General features: G+C 39.8%; 1 protein-coding gene across 5 annotated transcripts in view; it reads left to right on the top strand.

The window, feature by feature from the left end:
• The first annotated feature begins 264 nt into the window (after window positions 1–264).
• Window positions 265–18,590, top strand: part of DENND5A (DENN domain containing 5A) — a 99,470-nt gene continuing 81,144 nt past the window's right edge. For all 5 annotated transcript variants that reach the window (XM_063092786.1, XM_063092787.1, XM_063092785.1 and 2 more), the window contains exon 1: window positions 265–424. In XM_063092786.1, coding sequence (XP_062948856.1) covers window positions 310–424 — 115 coding nt within the window. In that variant the 5' untranslated portion in view covers window positions 265–309. The remainder of the gene's footprint in view (window positions 425–18,590) is intronic.

Below are 18,590 nucleotides of genomic sequence, written 5' to 3'. Positions count from 1 at the left end.
GGGCGCTCCCCAGCGCTGTCCGCCCTTCTCCAGGCTCACTAGGGCCGCGGCGTTCTCTGCTGGCAGCAGCGGCGGCGGCGGCGCGGAGGGGAAGGCGTCCACGATGCGGCGCGGGGCGGCCCGGTACCCCCCCGCCCTGTTACGGCAGCCGCGGCGGCCGCGGGGACCGGGCCAGGGCCGGGGGCGGCGGCCGGAGCCGCGGTAGCGGCGGCGGCGGCGGCGGGAGGGGCGGCCTGAGGGCCGGCGGGCGCCCGGGTGCGGGGGCTCAGCGCCGCTCCGCACGGCCCGGCCGGTCTCGGCCCCGGCGCCATGAGCGGCGGCGGCGGCGGCGGCGGAGGGGGCTCGGCGCCCAGTCGCTTCGCCGACTACTTTGTCATCTGCGGGCTGGACACCGAGACCGGGCTGGAGCCAGACGAGCTGTCGGGTGAGTGCCCGCCCTGCCCGGGGCTGCTTCTCCGCGCCCGCCGAGGCCAGCGACCTCCGAGGACACCTCCCACTACCCCCGCTTTGTCCCGGGAGTCGGCGGGGGTCGGTCGGGAGGACTCGGGACGGGCGCGGGCGAGGGGACGTTGGGCTGGAGGAGGGGAAACGGGATGAGGGGCTCTGAGCCGTGAGAGGTTCAGCCCTCCGGCCCCCTGCGCTGTGGCCTTGTCGTCGGCAAGAGGGAAGGGTTGTGCGTTCTGTCTGGTGTGGGTTGAGTGACTTTATAAAATAAAGGGAAGCTTGTCCTCCAACACCCATTAGATAGGGAAGAAGGCATCCCACGTCCTAGTGAAAGTAAGTTCCACCCAGACTTAAAAAAAAAAAAAAAAAAAAAGGCAAAACAAAAACTTGGTGAGTTTATCTGGCCACTTCCCAAGAAGCCTGTGATATCAGTTCCTCAAAACCGTTATAACCCAACCCTGGGCTGGGCCCCCTGGATTTTCCTACAGATTGCAGCTCTGCCCATCTGGATGGGACATGAAGTAGTAAAGCGAACTTGGGCCGCACCAAGAAGGGTGGGAACTCCCTTGGCATTAGAGAGGGCTTGTACCCCGGGGCTATGCCTTTTATGAAAAGTAATTTATGTCCTTTGTTAGGGCAGAGTCATTTGTGAATAAAAGGGCAGCATCCTCGTTGGATAGGCGGGGTTGTGTTGTCATGCTTCTCAAGTTATCTTTCAAAGGGGAAGTGGTGGGGGAGTAAAGAGGGAGACCTGACCAGATTTGGCACTCATTGCAGAAGGATGTCAGAATTATAAAATCCCCGTGAGTTCCATCGCACCTCGTTGGAGCCTTTGAATTGCAATAGTTTTGAAAAAGTTTTTGTCTGGAGTGTCCAGTTAGCGGGATTCAAGTGGGTGGAGGTTTGTTGTGTTATACTTTAAGGTTATGTCATCTGATTTGATGAGGGAAACTCCTTTCCACTTTTCTATCATGATGTGTTCACTGTAAAGTTTCTCTCCTGAAAGTGATTATCCTGTTGACTAATTTTACTTTGCTTCAGAGATGACAGTACAAGTGTTTTTTGTTTTTCTTTTCTTGGTCACCAGAAAAATTCCAGTGTTTCTTACGAAAAAAAATTAGGTGCACACTTTAAATGATAAAAATTAACTGTCTTTAAAAAAAATGGTAAGTTGATTCATTAAGAATGCCAGGGAAAAAATGCTATTTCCTCAAGTTAATTAGCAGGTGGAGAAAAAAATCATGAACAGTAGTATAATTTATATTAGGCCTTTTGTTGGTGTAGCTTTATTGTTTGAGGTTCACTTTCTTAGGTCTTCAGATTCTTATAATATAGATGTTAATTTTTCATCTGTTTCATAGGTATTACGTTTGTGACTTTGTGATGTAGTTGTTGGAATTTAGGTCAAGGTTTTGCTGCTGGAAGGGACCTCAGAGAGGAAAATGAGGCAGAGGAAGGACAGTAGGGCCTACGTCCTGCTAATTTTTTGACTCTTAAGAGGTCTAGTGCTCTTGTCATGACACTAAACTGCATTTCATTGGCCTGGCTGGTGGCCTTTAGAAAACACTAACATGTTGAGAAAGATTAAAAATAACAGTTCTTTTTGATAAAAGAATCTTTTAGGTGGTAGAATAAACTAGTATTATTTTTATTCTGTGCTTTTGAGTGTTTGTTAAATTGTATAGATACTTGGCTTTAGAAAATGAATAGAACAGTTTGTGAATGATAAAACATAAGAATAAAGCTGGGAAGTTACTGTTAGTGAGAGCATGAGTTTTGCTCTGCTATTGATTATCTCTGTGACTGGGAGCAAGTTAGATAACCCTGCCAGGGTCTTCATCTATAAAAAACAGAATGTAAATGAAAAGCATCTCATCGAGTAGATGTTTTAAAAAAGTCTTTCAACGTTTCATTGAAAGGGAGATTTTATTCTCTTTTAATGAATACCTGTTAATTATTTAGCTTTTCAGCAAGCTGAAATTATATCCCTGTGAAAGCTTATTGGGAGAATAAAGAAAGGGGGATTAGTTGTATAAACTGTGTAAGGAAAGATTCTTTCTGTCTTTTTAAATGTGGTTGCAGTAGTGGAATACTAAGACCATTTATCCAGTAAGTGGCTTTTATTAGGATAGACACTGATTGAGGAATTATTTTTTCTACCGCTTCTGGTGGGTTAATAGGGGGAATCTAGACTATCTGGAGGGAATCTTTGAATAAAACAAAACAGAATACAAATAACTCTATGTGTGTCCATGCTGAGGCTCTCCAGGGTGTATTTTCTCCTTGCAGCCTGCCTTATAGCTCCCAAACTGATGAGGTCATAGTCAGTGAAACTACAGGAAATTGTGAATTTCCCCCAGGTTCTCTAGGGAGTACTGAAGAGTATATGTTCTCTCCAATGAAATTGAGTGATATACCTCAGGTAGCTTTTAAACTCTTAATAAGAGGACCCAGAACAGGCAAATTAAAGATGCTCAGTGTTCCTTCTTGTTTTGTGGAGAAGGCTCAGTTCCTCCCTGCAACAAGCATAGAGCTTGTTGTGTTGAATAGACACAGGTCACTGATTTTATAGGAGTTTCTCCCTGTCACTTCTTCCCCTTTCTTGCAGACTCAAACATTTAGGCAAGTCATGTAACTGTTTGTTGTGCAAGGAACTGAGGAAGGTGTGAAAATTAATTTTGTTTTCTCTTTTGTTGAGGAAGTACCTTGGGTTGGAAGGAGAGGAAGATAACCTATGGGTGAAGCACAAATCTAGCCAACTTTGGGAAATGGTATCTGCTTGTTGGCTTTTTGAGCTTGTCAGTTAGATAAGCAAATCTGGAAGAATTGCTTCTGATTTATGTTTTCCATTATTTTTAGCCCATCCTAAGAGGGAAGGCAGATGGTAGTAGAGTACAGTTCCTCTTTCCACCTCTTTGATGGGTGGATGCCCTTAGGATCTTCATTTTCCTCGTTTCTTCTCTTTTTTTCCCTGTTTCTTCTTATGGTCATCACTAGGTGACTGCTGGAGAAGGCCGGATTCCTGAGTTTACTTTCTCTATCTCTGCTTGAGAGTTAAGGTTCCAGAATGCTTGTGGCTTGTTTCTTTTCTTTTTTTTTGGCGCTGGCCTGTACAGGGATCTGAATCCTTGACCTTGGTATTATAACACCATGTTCTAAACAACTGAGCCAACCCACCAGCCCCTAACCTGTTTCTTACCTTGGAATCTATAAGTTCTTCTGAACTGACCTGCACACCCAGCATTGAGATGTATGTACCCTAGGTTCTTTCATCCATTACTCCAATTTTCCCAGGCTCTGTGCAGACGGCCTTACCGAGAATTGAAGAGAAGGGTCTGGGGATAAGGATAGATGGGAGACTGGCCAGTGTCCTGTACAGATTTACTTAGAACACTGACAATATGCTGAAATAGTCTCTTAACGTCACCCTTAGAAGAGAAAAAGTACTGACTTTCCAAGAAAGCAGGAGGAGTAGTCAGATCGTACTTCTTAACTGTGTTGAGCAATGAAATTACAACTTCAGAATCTTGGAATGTCAAACATGGATGCACCCTTGAAGATTGTATAACCTTCTGGTTTTACAGATAAGGAAACTGAGGCCCTGAGAAAGTTGGAGAATATTTATCTCCCTTGCTGCATTTCATTCTTCTTTTCTGTTACTTGAGTGATGTTTTGCATGCTTTGCAATAATCTGATGAGTAAAGGGGGACAAGTAAGATATCTTTCTTAAGGGGCAGGAGCAGAATTATGGCAGTTTTTTCTAGTCTAGGTTTCTTTTTCATGTTAAGAAAGAATACTGTGTATGATTATCATTAGGGATTTTTTTTTTAGCTGTACCTTTTGATATAATTTCACACTTAGAACATTAACATGAATAGAACAAAGAACTCCAGTACATCCTTTAGCCAAATTCAATGATTGTTCAACATTTTGCTCTATTTGCTTTATCACTTACATGTGTGCTCAATTTTATTGAGATGTAATTCACATACCATACAATTCACCTATTTAAAGTGTACAATTCAGTGATTTTTAGTATATTCATAGAGTTATACAATCATCACTACAGTCAGTTTTAGAATATATTTATCTCTCCCTCCAAAACCTGCACCCGTTAATAGTTACTCCCCATTTTTTCCCAACCTCCTATACCCCAGCCCTAGGCAACCACTCGTCTACGTTCTATCTCTATAGATTTGCCTGTTTTGGACATTTTGTATAAATAGAATCATATAATATGTGATCTTTTATTACTGGCCTTTTTCACTTAGCATAATGTTTTCAAGATTCATCCATGTTGTAGCATGTATCAGTACGTCTTTCCTTTTTATGCCTGAATGCTATTCCATGGTATGAACATACCATGTTTTATTTATCCATTAGTGGATGGACATTTGGGTTGTTTCCATTTTTTGATTATTATGAATAATGCTGCTATGAACATTTGTGTACATGTTTTTGCGTGGATATATGTTTGCATTTCTCTTGGCTGTATACATCGGAATGAAATTGCTAGGTCATATGGTGACTCTGTGCTTAATCATTTGAGGGACTGTTGGCCAGTTTGTTTTCCAAAATAGCTGCACCAGTCTACAGCTGTGCACCAGGGTTCCACTTTGTCTGTATCTTCACCAACCCTTAACTATCTGTCTTTTTGATTATAGCCATCCTAGTAGGTGTGAAGTGATATCTCATAGTTTTGATTTGCATATCCCTATGGCTAAGAAGGATATCTTATTTAAAAGAAAAAAAAGGCTATTCCTCCCCAGAGATGAAGCAGCTATAAAAAATTTGATAGCCAGTTTCAAACTGGAACTAAACTTAATTTTTATCTTTATCTAACTGTCTGGTCAATTCTGGGCAGATTAGCTCATGGTCATTTCGTAAAGGCATCTCTTGTTCTGAAACCCAAATTCCTAGCTGCAGCAAAACTCAAATCCTGATGGCTTAACTTCAGGCATCTGTGCATACTGCCAGAAGTCAAGGCTGCTGTAGTAGGGGGAGATTTCCTAAGTTAGGTCATGTGTTTTTTAAGGCAGAACAAGTAAGAAGTCAGGAAAAGAGACCAACACACAGAAAACAATTACAGAGCATCCCAAGGAAGTTTAAAATCTATGCCAAGTTTAGTTGATGAGACTGTATTCTTAGAACATAACAGAATTCTGCTTGACTCACACAGGTAGGGAGGATCACATTGAAAATAAGTGGATTTTACTTTAATGACATTGGGGCCCTACTCTTCTCTTCTTAGGGGGAAATCCTGAGTCACAGTGTTTGATACTTAAACCAAATTCTCATAGATTCTGCTCAGCCCTTCCTTCCTTCCTAGAGTAAAAATAAAGTTTTCTTTGCCTAAGGGCTCCTTTGGCAACACCCTTTTCCAGTCCTATATTCTTTTATAACCTTGTTTTTTGGCTAACTCTTGTGGAAGGTGTACTTGGGTGTGGCTCAGCTCCCCAATTCCTGTTGCTATCCCTGGAGTTGAATTACTGTCAGGTGGTCTTGGAGGTCTCTCAGGAACCTGGGTACATGTGAGGGAACCTGGGTACACATGAAGGAACTTTATGTTTTAGGTTCCTGCTATGATATGGCATAGGATCCAATGAGAAAGAGAAAGGCTTGACTTTCAGAAGCTGGTTTGTGGAATTCAATGATTAAACACAGGCTGTCATTGCCAGATTTTAAGTTATTAAGTGTTGCAGATATTAGTCAAATGCTCATGTTCCAGATGTTCTGCAATTGCTGATCTTAGTTTGAAGTACATAGAATGCTGGGGAGAGTCTGTGAGTGGCAGGGTCCTGTCATGGCAGAAAACAAGAGTGTGTGCCAGATCTCAAGCTCTTTTCAGTATGCTCCCAGGGAATCAGTGCAATTCCAAGAAATAAGATGGGAACAGGTATAGTTTAGACCATTGCATTTCTCAAAGTTTATACTTTGGATATTTGCTTGGTTTTCATCCATGGGATTTCTCAGTTTCCTGTTAAAGAGAACCAGGTTAGTTGTTTTATTGCTGCTGCTGTTAGTGTGATTGCTAAGTCAGGTCAAAATTTTGCTAGGCCACCTGTGGTCTACTGAATGAAGTGAACTAGCTGGGTTAGGCCCAAATGCTTTCATGGAGTGTTGAGGCCTGAGCAAGTGAGAATGTCTGGAGGTTCCTCTCATTCAGCTTCATTTTTCTGTTATTGTAGGATTCCTTGATTTCTAAACTATTCCCAGCTGGCAAAACATAATATAAGTGTGCATTTGTTTATATTGGTCACAGAATCAAAAAATGTCAGAAATAGAAATCAGAGATAGTCGAGCTACCAATTTTGACATTAATATTTGTAAATGACTTTATAGTTTTGCAATGTACTTTTAAACCATTTTTAATTTTTTCAGCCCTACTGAAATAAAATTTTTTTGTACAATGTCACCTAGCAAGTTAGAAAGAACTGTTAGAATCCAGGTCTTCTGGATTCTGCTTTCTCATCATTGATGAGTTTTTTTGGTGTGTGTTATAGATGTGGGGCAATTGAGGCAATGGCTTAATCACTGAATAGCAGAGTTGTGGTGTGGCCTCTTTGTGGTTAAGTTCCCAACCAACATTGCAGCAGAGGAGCTGTGTCAGGGGAGAAGGCAGGTCACTTGTTTTCTGAATTGTAGTCACGGCTGGTTGTTGTTTTTCCTTTCTCCCCAATCTTTGACAGTGCTGGAAATGTTTTTCTTAGACCAAATAATTACTAGGGCTTTGCTTCTAAGAAGCTCTCTCTCTCTTTTTTTTTTTTGTCTGTTACCAGATGTTTTATGGTTTTTGCCTGAGGTCTGTTTTCTTTGAAGAAAAAAAAATGATTTGCATTTTCTAACCTCAGAGATCCCTCAGTGTAGACTGCAGTTTGCATCTTTTGTGATTGTAGTTTGGGGGCTGACTGCGACTTCCTATTAATCATATTGTTTATAATGGAGGGATATGGAAAGCAACCAAGAAATTTTTTGGATTTTCAAAAGTATGAAGACAGAGGAGGAAATGACTTAGAAATAATAGTCACAGGCCACGATTTATAAGACAATAAGTGGATAAACCCAATGTATAGCAAATTACACACATTTTTGTTATAATACATTAGAATTACCTTTCAGAAATATCACAGGACTTGCTTCTTTTCTGAAGTGTATTATCTCTGATGCTCTTTTCTTTCTTTGTTTTTGTAGTTTTAGAATAATAGCTCTCTAGCAATATTGTAGCCAGTTATGAAGATATGTGTTAATTTTAGGATCTGTTGTTATATTGTTGAAGAAAACCAGGTATTTTATTTTGGGTAAGTTAGATGTCTCTTTTCTTATTTTTCCCAGAGTCTTTATTTAACAGTGACCATTAAAAACATTCATAATTTTTTTTTCTGATTATAAAAGCCATAGGTCTTTATAAAAATTCAAACATTATAAAACTATGTTATAAACTTATCTTGTCCCAGAGTCAGGTAGGCAAATTTCTTAGCCACGCACTGCTAGATGACAGTGTTTTATATAGTAGGTGCTTGATGAAGATTTGTTGTATTAATTATGAAAAGATACAGGCTGCCTATTCAGATTTTCAAAGAATTGTATGTGACCATGTTTTTTTTTTCTGATATAGGGTGTATTAGTCCATTTTTGTTGCTTATAACAAAATACCTGAAACTGGGTGATTTATAAAGAAAAATGACATTTATTGCTTACAGTTTCTGAGGCTGGGAAGTCCAAAGTCCATCTGGTGGTGGCAGTAGCAACCCAGGGGTCTCACATTGCAAGATGATGGAAGCAGAGAGAGAGAGAGGGAAAGAGAGAGAGAGAAACTGTCCTCATTTAAAGCCCTCAGAACCATCCCCCTGACCACCATTTTTAATCCGTTCACTACTGCATGATCCTACAATCCAATCACCTCTTCAAGGCTCCACCTTCAATTACCATAATAGGATTTCCCACCCTCTAAACAGTCATAGTGGGGACCAAGTTTCTAATACATAAAACTTGGGAGACACAATTCAAGCTTCAATGAGTTTTGTGGGGAGCATAATTCAATCTACTATGTAAGGTAAAGTACTTAACTTTTTGGAAGTTAGTAAGCCAAACTTCCACAGCTTTCCTAAGTGCTGAGTAAGTAAAACATGTGGGGCTCTGTGGAAGAGAGGAAGAGCAAGAACTGATTGTATTTCCATACTCAAAAAGCCAAGGGCCAGTCAGACATAGAATTAAGATGGTGATGGTGGAGGCATTTTGTATTGCACTCTGATTATTTTATAATTTACATATTAAATTTTGTAATAGCTCACAGGGACATACATATATATATATATATTTTTAAAAATATATATTTAGTGAATCTAGTTTTGATTTAACCGGTTCTATTGACTCAGGATCACAAACTCTTCTTGGGGAAAATATCCTTTGGAAATTATCTTAGTTCGTGTGCTATAACTGAATACCACAGACTGGGTAATTTGTAAAGAACAGAAATTTATTTCTCACAGTTCTGGAGGCTGGGAAGTCCAAGATAGATGGAGGTACAAGCATCTGGTCTGGTGAAGGCGTTTTCACTGCATCCTCACATGGTAGAAGGCAGAAGGGCAAGCTAGCCGAGCGCTGTGTGAAGCCTTTTTATAAGGCCCTTAATACCATTCTGAAGGGGGCAGCTCTCATAGCCTAATCACCTCTTGAAGGCCCCACCTCTTAATACTATCACATTGGCAATACGTGAATTTTGGAAGGGATACATTCAAACCATAGCAGAAATATCACAAATATCTTGAGATATCATCTGCTAAACTGACTTCCAGTTTTGCTGAACTCTGAGGGTCTGTATGTTCAAATAGTGTTTAATCCCTTTTTTTTCTAAATACTTGTTCTAATATCTGTCCCTCCTCCCCCAGCTCCTATTCTTTCACAAAATCTGTGTGAAACACATTTTGCCCCCTATATTTCTGTTGTATGGGAAGTGGTGCATTTGCAACTTTATCTACTAGAAGAATGTTTAGTGTTTTGTGGATTGTTGGACTGCTGACCTAGCTCTTTTGGCTCTTTATCTCAGTTGGTTATGAGTGTGGTGCATTTACTGTGGTTATTGAGTTGGTTTTCATAAGGACCAGTTAGTTTTGTTCTGTCCACTTTTGTGCCAGCCTCAGCTAACCATTCTCCTCACAAGTATACTATGGGTAATAGGGAGACAAGAGAGTGAGGCTAGAGTAGCACTCCACTCCTTTATTGATAGATGATAATTAAGTTAATATTGTTTATTTAATACAGTTCAATGCCAGGTACCAGATGGCATTATCCCCATGTTGCAGATTAGGAAACTAAAGTGCAGAGAATTTAAATAATGTGCTGAGATCACACAGCAAGAACTGGAAGTCTGTTCTCCATCTCTGAAGTCCTCTGCTATATACCTTTGTGTTATTGTAAGACTAACTTAGAGATGGGTACTTGTTTGCAAGGATGTGTGAGACACAGTCACTGTCCTTGAACAGCTCATAATCATCTGAGGAGTCAGGCATATAAACCAATAACTGTAATGCAGTGTGATAAATAATAATGAAGGTATGTTTATAATTGATAGTGAGAGTCTTATAGGCAGTGATTGTCCAGAAGACCTCAAAATTAGTTCTCTTTGTTTTCTCATTTCCTCATTCAGCTGTTATTTACTGAATTTCAGTTATTTGCTCGTTACTGTTTTATGCACTTGAGACACGTCAATGAGTTAAACTGCCTTTGTTGAGTTTTATATTTAGTGGAGGGAGACAGACGTTAAAAATTAACATAATAAATAACTAATATATATGTTAGGAAGTGAAAAGGACTATGGAAAAAGTAAGGCAGGGTAAGTGGGATCAGGAATGTTAGGACAGGGTGCAGATGGATGTACTTTTAAATAGGATGATCAAGGTAGGCCTCATTGAGACAATTTGAAGAAAAATTTTGAGTCAAAGGAGTGAGCCATGTGTATATGTGGAGAAAAGTATTTCAGGCAGAGAGAATAGCCTATGCAAAGGCCTTAAGCTAGGAGTATGCTTTATGTATTAGAAGAGATGAGTGAGGGGGAGAAGTGGTAGAGATGAGATTAGAGAGGTGAGGAGAGGGAGTGTAGGGGAAAGATGATGTAGAGCCTCGTAGGCCACTGGTATTCAACATATGGTCTCTGGACTAGTAGACTCAGCATGATCTGAGGATTTGTTAGAAATGTAAATTTCAGGCCCTACCCTTTACCTACTGTATCACAAACTCTGGGGGTGGGGCCTAGAAACCTGTATTTTAACAAGCCAGCTGACCCCCTGGTGCATACTAAAGTTTGAGAAGTTGGCTAGTTGGTTAGAGTGTGGTGCTGATAACACTAGGGTCTGGAGTTTGATCCCTGAACGGGCCAGCCTGCCCCACTCCCCTGCCCCCAAGTTTGAGAACCACCGTTTTGGCTACTGTAAGAATTTTAAAGTCACACACCTACACAGTTGCAAACCCTTAGTCTTGGTCTAGGTTTAAGGACAGTACCTGAATAACTGTAGAGTTTTGGCTTTAGAATCCCTGCTGAGACAACTATTCACATGAAAGAACTGTTCTAAATTTTGGACTGCCTAAATTTATATATTGCATTATTAGCTGGTTGCTAAAATATCTCATACCACATCCATCTGGCAAGATGTATTTTTCTACTTGAGATTTTGTGATTTCATCATGGTTAGTTGCCTATCAGGAATCATTCAACACCCTAATTCCTACTTTCCTCCAATAACCCATTTTGTGAGCCTTCTTTTAGGTGAGAAGGCTGGTAGAGAGTGCCTTCTGTTCTGAGTGCTGGGGAAGAGAAGGACAGGTGTGCTGTGAGACAAGGTAGAAAAGGATCAGTTTCTTAAGAGAGGAATAGATAATGGTGTGTTGTTGGGATTCAAGAGAGGAAAAGAGTACTGTTCTTTAGCTTTGCAGTTTATTTCTTGCAAAATTTACTATAGAGGGCTTAGCTCTGGGTGTGACCGTGAACAAAAATATAGTCTCTCTGGTTTATTCATTGATTAATTCAGTATTCATTTAATATATGCAGAAACACTCATGGGCCTATACATAAATTATAGACTGTGAGGGTTGGAAAAAACTATGAAGATCATCCAAGTAAGGAATGGTATTTTTCTTTATTTAAAAATAAAATGTTGAGTTTTAAAATACTTATTTCTTATAGAGAATTTGGAAATTACAGAAGGATATACAAGTAAGTCACTCATAATTTCTCTATCCAGAATTAAGCTGTGTAGGCATTTTGATGTTTTTATGTAGTTCCTTTTAGTTTTTCAAAATTTTTATTGCAGTATAATTTAAACATAATGTAGTGCACAAACTCCTAAGTGTATAGCTTAATATATTTTTATATAGTTTTCCCCCCTTATCCATCGGAGATACATTCAAAGACCCCCAGTAGATGCCTGAAACTGCAGATAGTACCCAACCCTACATACTTACCTATGATAAATTTTAATTTATAAATTAAGCACAGCAAGAGATTAACAATAATAAATAATAAAATAGAACAATTATAACAACAATAATAAAGTAGAACAATTATAACAATGTACTGCTAAGGTAGATTTTAAAAGAAGCTATTTACTAATACTTTAGTATTTGTATTAGGAATTGTCTGTGTATGCTTGTTATAATTTCTCTTGTTAATTTGTTTTGGGGGGTCAGTTGGGAAGATTGAAGTTGGGATGCTTTTGAAGGATAGTTATGGATCTCTTTTGCTTAGGTAGCTGGTGAGTTTACTACAGAGCGGGGTGGTTAAGGATTGTGGTTTAGAGGGTATATTAGTTTCCTATGTCTGCCTGAACAAATTACTGCAGACTGGGTGGCTTAAAGCAACAGTAATTTATTTCTCACTGTTCCATAGGCCAGAAGTCCAAACTAAAGGTGTGAGCAGGCCACATGCCCTCAGAGGCTCTTGGGGAGAGTAATTCTTTGCCTCTTCTACCTTCTGGTGGCTGTCATGTTACCATTCCTTGGCTTTTGGCTATATCACTCCAATCTCTGCTTCTGTCTTCACATTGCTTTCACCTTTGTGTGTCTTCTCCTCTGTATGTCTGTCTTATAGGGATACTTGTCATTGGATTTTGGGTCTACCCAGCTAATCCAGAATGATCTCATCTTAAGATCCTGATTATGTCTATAAGATCCTTTTCCCAAATACGATAACATTCACAGGTTCTGGGGATTAAAATGTGGACATATCTTTTTTGGGGCCACCATTCACCCGACCACAGAAGGTCTAAAGGGTGGGTCACAAATTTCTTTGGGTGGGAGCAAGCAGTAGAGAGGAGTAAAAGGGAGAGTCTAGGAGTGGTTAAGGAGAAAGGAGGCTAATACCTCCAATGATTTGTACTGTTACTACACTTAGTATTCAGAGATGTCATAGGATTTTTGGATAGATAAAAATTACTTAGGTCTAATTTTATTTGACAGAAGCATTTAACTCAGACAAAAATCAAACTTCTGTTAGGATAGAACATTATTATCTATGATAAAAAGTACTTCTTTAGCACAGTGAAATTGGAAAAAGTCAGAGACTGTTGTCATTGTCATCATGTCTAGGTATTGTAGTTATGCTGTATTCTTTTAAAATAGGCAACATAGGTCTCGTAGATGAGAAGCAAGAGCTGCTTAGAGTTTCCAAACCTCCCATTTTACAGAGGACGAAAGTGTTGCTTTGCCTCACATGGGATGACGGAGATGCAAAAAGGATTACTCAAAGCCCATTTCTTCTGAGCAGTGAGACCCGAAGGGGTTAATTTCCTGGAACCCTCAAGAGAGAGGCATTCCTTCTTTGGGAAATTAACCCTGACCTGGGGTTTTGTCTCAGTATTTATTCTCCAAACCAGAAAGTTACAGAAAAGGAACATAGGTGGAGTTATATCTAAGTATAGTTTAAGAGTAGAAGCTGGTAACATCAGTGAAATAACAAAGTGACATTCCGTAATGCAATTTGCAAAAGGTTAAGTTGATCCACCAACAAAAGCTTGTTCTTAGCAAATACTGTGTTTTCCTACAGCAGTTTCCTCAGTATTTTAACATGACAATAAAGCAACTTTCTTAACATATCAATCAGTAGGTTAACCTGCTCTCAAGGATGTCTGTCCTTTAGAGCCAGCAATTTTGCTGTGTTACAATTCTTTATCTTCAACAGAGACTTTAGCCTGGAGAAAGTGTCCTGTCATTTGCAAGGTTAACATTTCTATATGTAATTTTAAAAAGTTAGGTTACATCTGAAACTACAGGGCTTTGGAAACTAGGCCCTGTGAAATATATTTGCTCTATAAATGTTAGTATACTCCACACAAAAGTGTGGCTGGGAGGGTTCTGAGTAATGTGTCTGAGTTCTTACAGCTGGTTAGTGCCAGAGCTGAGACTTGAATTTAGGGTCCCTTAACTCTTAGGTGACTATTTTTTTTGTTTTTTGTTTTTTACAATACAGTATAAAACTGCGCTTTAACCACCTGAGCCAACCACCCAGCACCTCCCTCCCCCCTTTTTCCTTTTAAAACTGAGGTCATATCTGTCACCTGGGATTGAAACCCAGCTCCTTTTACTGTTTGTGTGACCTTGGGCAATCTATCTCTCTCTGGTCCAGTTTCTTAATCTTTAAAGTGGAAATAGAATCTATCTCATAGAGTTGTCATAAGGATTAAATGAGTTAATACATTAAATGGCTTGGAACAGTCCCTGACACACAGTGTCTGTTAAATGTTTGCTATTACTAACATCTTTATTCTTCGCACCACTTAACTTTCTATATAATTTTGACATTGATGGGAAGTAGTGACAGAGTAATAGTACTACATATATTATCTAATTTGGGCTTGTTAGCAACCACACAAGGGGAATTCTATTATTATTCCCATTTTGTAGATGAGGAAACTGAAGCACAACACAGTTAAGTATCTTGCATAAGTTTACACAGCTAATATGAGAAAAGACTGGGATTCAAACTCAGATCTGTCAGAATTCAGAGTTTGCTCTTTTTTTTTTTTTTTTTTTTTGTCTTTTTGTGACCAGTAAGGGGATCGCAACCCTTGGTGTGGTTTCGCCCGCACCGCGCTCAGCCAGTGAGTGCACCGGCCATTCCTATATAGGATCCGAACCCGTGGCGGGAGCGCCGCTGCGCTCCCAAGTGCTGCACTCTCCCAAGTGCGCCACGGGGCCGGCCCAGCTCTTTTTTTTTAAGTTAAAAAGATTGAAATAAATGTATTTACAGTAAAGTGCACATATCGAAGTGTATATCATGATATATTTTCACAAATTGGTATACCGATGTTGCTAGCATCCCAGAATCCTTCCTTTTCTTATGCATCTTCCAGTCACAATTTGCCCTCCCACTCACCAATGGCATTTTGACTTATAACAGCAAAGATCAGTTTTTCCTGTCTTTGAACTTTATATAAACGTAATCATACACTGTGCTCTTTTGTGTCTAGATTCTTTTGTACAACATTGTGTTTGAGAGATTCATTCGTATTGTTGTATGTAGTTTTAGACCATTCATTCTCACTGCTGTATAGTTTTTCATTGTGTTATTTTACCACAATTTATCTCTCAGTTCTACAGTTGATAGGTGTTGCTTTGCTTCCCAGGGATTTGTCACCCCTTTCCCCAGGGTGACGGAGCCACCAAAGATTACTCAAAGCCCATCTCTTCTGAGCAGTGAGAAGTCCCGAAAAGGGGATAATCTCCCAGAACCCTCAAGAGAGAGGCATTCTTTCCATTTGGGAAATTAACCCCAAATTGGGTTTCTCTTCCTGCATTTATTCTCCAGACCAGGAAGTTACAGGAAGAGAACATAGGTGGGGTTTTTACTAAGTATAATTTAACAAGTTTAACAATAGAAGCTGGTAACATTCAGTAAGACAAGCAAGGTGACATTCCATAATGCAATTTTCAAGAAATTAAGTTGATCCACCAACAAAAGCTTGATCTTAGCAAGCATTCTCTTCTTACAGCAATTTCCCAGTATCTTTACATATCAATCAGTAACCTGTCTGTCCTTTGAGCTAGCAACCTTGCTATGCTGCAATTCTTTATCTTACAACAGAGACTAGCCTGAGGAAAGTTTTCTGTCCCCTGTAAAGTCAACATTTTATATGTACTTTTAAGAAATTAAGCTAAACCTGAAATTAAAAGAAACTAGGCCCTGTGAAATATATTTGCTTTATAAATATTGGTATACTCCACAGATAGGCTCATGGGTAGTTTCCAGATTTTGAGTATTACAGTGGTGATATGTTATGCATATTCCTGTACATGTCTTTTTGTGAACATGCCTTTTGGTTTGTTGGATACATACTTAGGAGTGGAATTGCTAGGTCATAGGTATGCATATGTTCAACTTTAGTAGGATCTGCCATACAGTTTTCTACAGTGGTTGTACTGATTTACATTCCCACCTGCAGTACATGAGAGTGTAGGTTGCTCTCTATCCTCACCAACACTTGGCATTTTCTTTCCTTTTCATTTTAGCTCTTCTGGTGGTTAGGTAGTGGTATTTGCATTTTCTGGATGACTAGTGAAATTGAGCACCATTCAGAAATTTACCAGACATATGTATATTCCCTTTTTAAAAGTATCTATTCAGATCTTTTGCTATTTTTCTTTCACATGGTCTTTTAAAAATTGATTTAATGTAGTTCTTTATATGTTCGAGATATGAGCTTTTGTCAGTTATATGTATTACAAGTATCTTTTTGTAATCTGTGCATTTCCTTTTCATTCTGTTAATGGTGACTTTCAAGGAACAAAAGTTTTACATTTTGATATAGTTCAATTTATCAGTTTTCTCTTTTTATGTTTAGTGCATTTAGTGTCTTTGTATTGCATGGTCATGAAGATGTTCTGTGTTTTCTTCTTTATTGTCTTACCTTTCATAATTAGATCTGCAATCCCAGAGCTAACCCTTTTAAATGCTATGCTGTAACACTACTCTGTACTGCCTGAAAAAAACCTTTCCAGCCTTTTTTTTTTCTGGGCTATTTTTCAGCATTCAACAAAGTGAAAGAGATACATTACCATTGTTCTCACAGCTGGGCCTGAAGTACAACAAGGCTTTGATATGACCAATAAAAGCTTTTAATGCACATTTTGTAAAACAAATGCTAGTCTTTGTGCTTTGATAGAGGATCAGTTGGTAAAATGTTAGTGGTTCAGAACCTGTGTTAAAAAAAAAAAAGAATTTATTACTATAAAAGATCTTATGGGGTAAAGGAAACTCTCTCTTCTGTTGTTGAGGGTAACCTAACAGGGAATTCCCAGATTATTAAATCTCATGTACTGTGGGGAACAAGAGGCTGCTGGGTGGTCTCTTATAAGCTGTGGTTTGAAATTCGGATTTGGGGATATGTCAAGTGTTCTTGGTATAGCCGTGTGTGCTGCCATGGGCTCTGCTTTGGTACACATTCTGTGAAGCAGAAATATACCGTATACTTATGTTGTAACTGGTGCAGTAGAGGTTTCCTTCTTGGGAAGCATTTGATAACTTCCAGGACATTGTTGTGTCTTAGTTTTGATGGCTAAGTATTTAGAGATGACTCTTGCATGTATGGAAGTCTTGTTGGGAGGAAAAGAACTGATAATGTTTGTTGAGTAGCTCTTGTGTTCCATACAATTATGTCCCTTCACTCATTCTTCTCAGTAGGCTGATGAGGTAGGTATAGTTATCCCTACATTACAGATGAAGAAACTAAGATTTATAGAAGAAAAATTCTTTTGGTGTTTCTATTGTAGGAGTTGAAAGATGTGATACCTTTCCTCACCTATCATGAAGTTCACAGTTGACACTCCTATAACAAAAGAAAGGTTAACAAGAGAAAAGCATAACAAATGTATTTAATCAAAGTTTTGTATGATATGGGAGCCTTCAGAAACGAAGACCCAGAGGCCCAGGGAAAACTTTCTGTTTTTATGCTCAGGTTTGATGAAGTGTAGAAATGTGATTGGACAGAAAGGGTGTGATCTAATGGTAAATAGTCTGAGGTAGAGAAACCCAGCAATGCCTATCTGTTCAGATTCTTCTTGGCCTCTCGGTGTAGCATTCCTTTCTCCCAGGTGTATGGAAGGACCCTTCTGGAATGAAGGTCTTCAGGGAGAAAGAAGAGAGTGAACTTTCTATGTTTTATGACTTGCTTTGGGAGAAAGGAGTTCTAGTTTCTATGAGTCTCCTTCGGGAAGGGGAATTCTGGTTTCTATGACTTACTTCTTGGGAGAAAGAGAGATGAGAGACAGGAGGGCAGGAGAAGATTAGAGAAACTTTGCTTCTGAGTCTGCTTCTGGGGCCTTCCAATCTCCTTCAAATCAAAGTACTCAGTATGTCAAAGTGCCATATTTTGGGATATTGTTTTTCTGAGCCCCAATACTGTACATGACACTTCTGACACCAAATGTGTGGGTTCTCTCCTACCCCTGCAACCAATTCTCCAACTTTTCAGACACCGACTGGATGTCCTACAATTGAGGCCTCTCTTCACCGCCCCTCCCCCCAATTTGATTCAATTCTGACACTAACTACTTGGAGTTAGCACAGACTCCACAGGCTAGGGATCAGTCCCACAGACTGACCCCCACTTCAGGTGCCATTTGCAAGTCCCGGGTTTCTGCCTGAACTTCTGACCAACTGGCTATAAATCAGGGATTTCCACAACGTCTTCCTCAGGTTTGATAATTTGCCAGAATGGCCCACAGAATTCAGGAAGGTAGTTTACTTACTATTACCCATTTATTATAAAGGATACAACTCAGGAACAGTCAAATGGAAGATATGCATAGGGCGAGGTATGGGGAGCCTCCGTGCCCTCTCTGAGTGTGACCCTCTAGAACCACACGTGTTCACCAGCCCAGAAGCTCTTTGAATTCTCGTTTAGGGTTCTGAAATGTAGTTTTCATTTCTACGTAGGCATGATTGATGAAATCATTGCTCATTGGTGATTAACTCAATTTTCAGCTCCTCTCCCTTCTTTTTAGGTGGTTGTGGGGAGCTGAAAGTTCCAATCCTCTAATCATCGTTGGTCTTTCTGATGACCAGCTCTTGTCCTGAAGCTATCCAGTGGCCTGGTCACTAGTCATCTTCTTAGCATACAAAAGATACTATCACTTGGGAGATTCCAGGGGTTTTGGGA

This window comes from Cynocephalus volans, chromosome 4, assembly GCF_027409185.1.
Source record: "Cynocephalus volans isolate mCynVol1 chromosome 4, mCynVol1.pri, whole genome shotgun sequence".
NCBI classification, from domain to species: domain Eukaryota; kingdom Metazoa; phylum Chordata; class Mammalia; order Dermoptera; family Cynocephalidae; genus Cynocephalus; species Cynocephalus volans.
The sequence above is the reverse complement of the archived record's forward strand: the minus strand, read 5'-3'. Positions and strand labels throughout refer to the sequence as shown.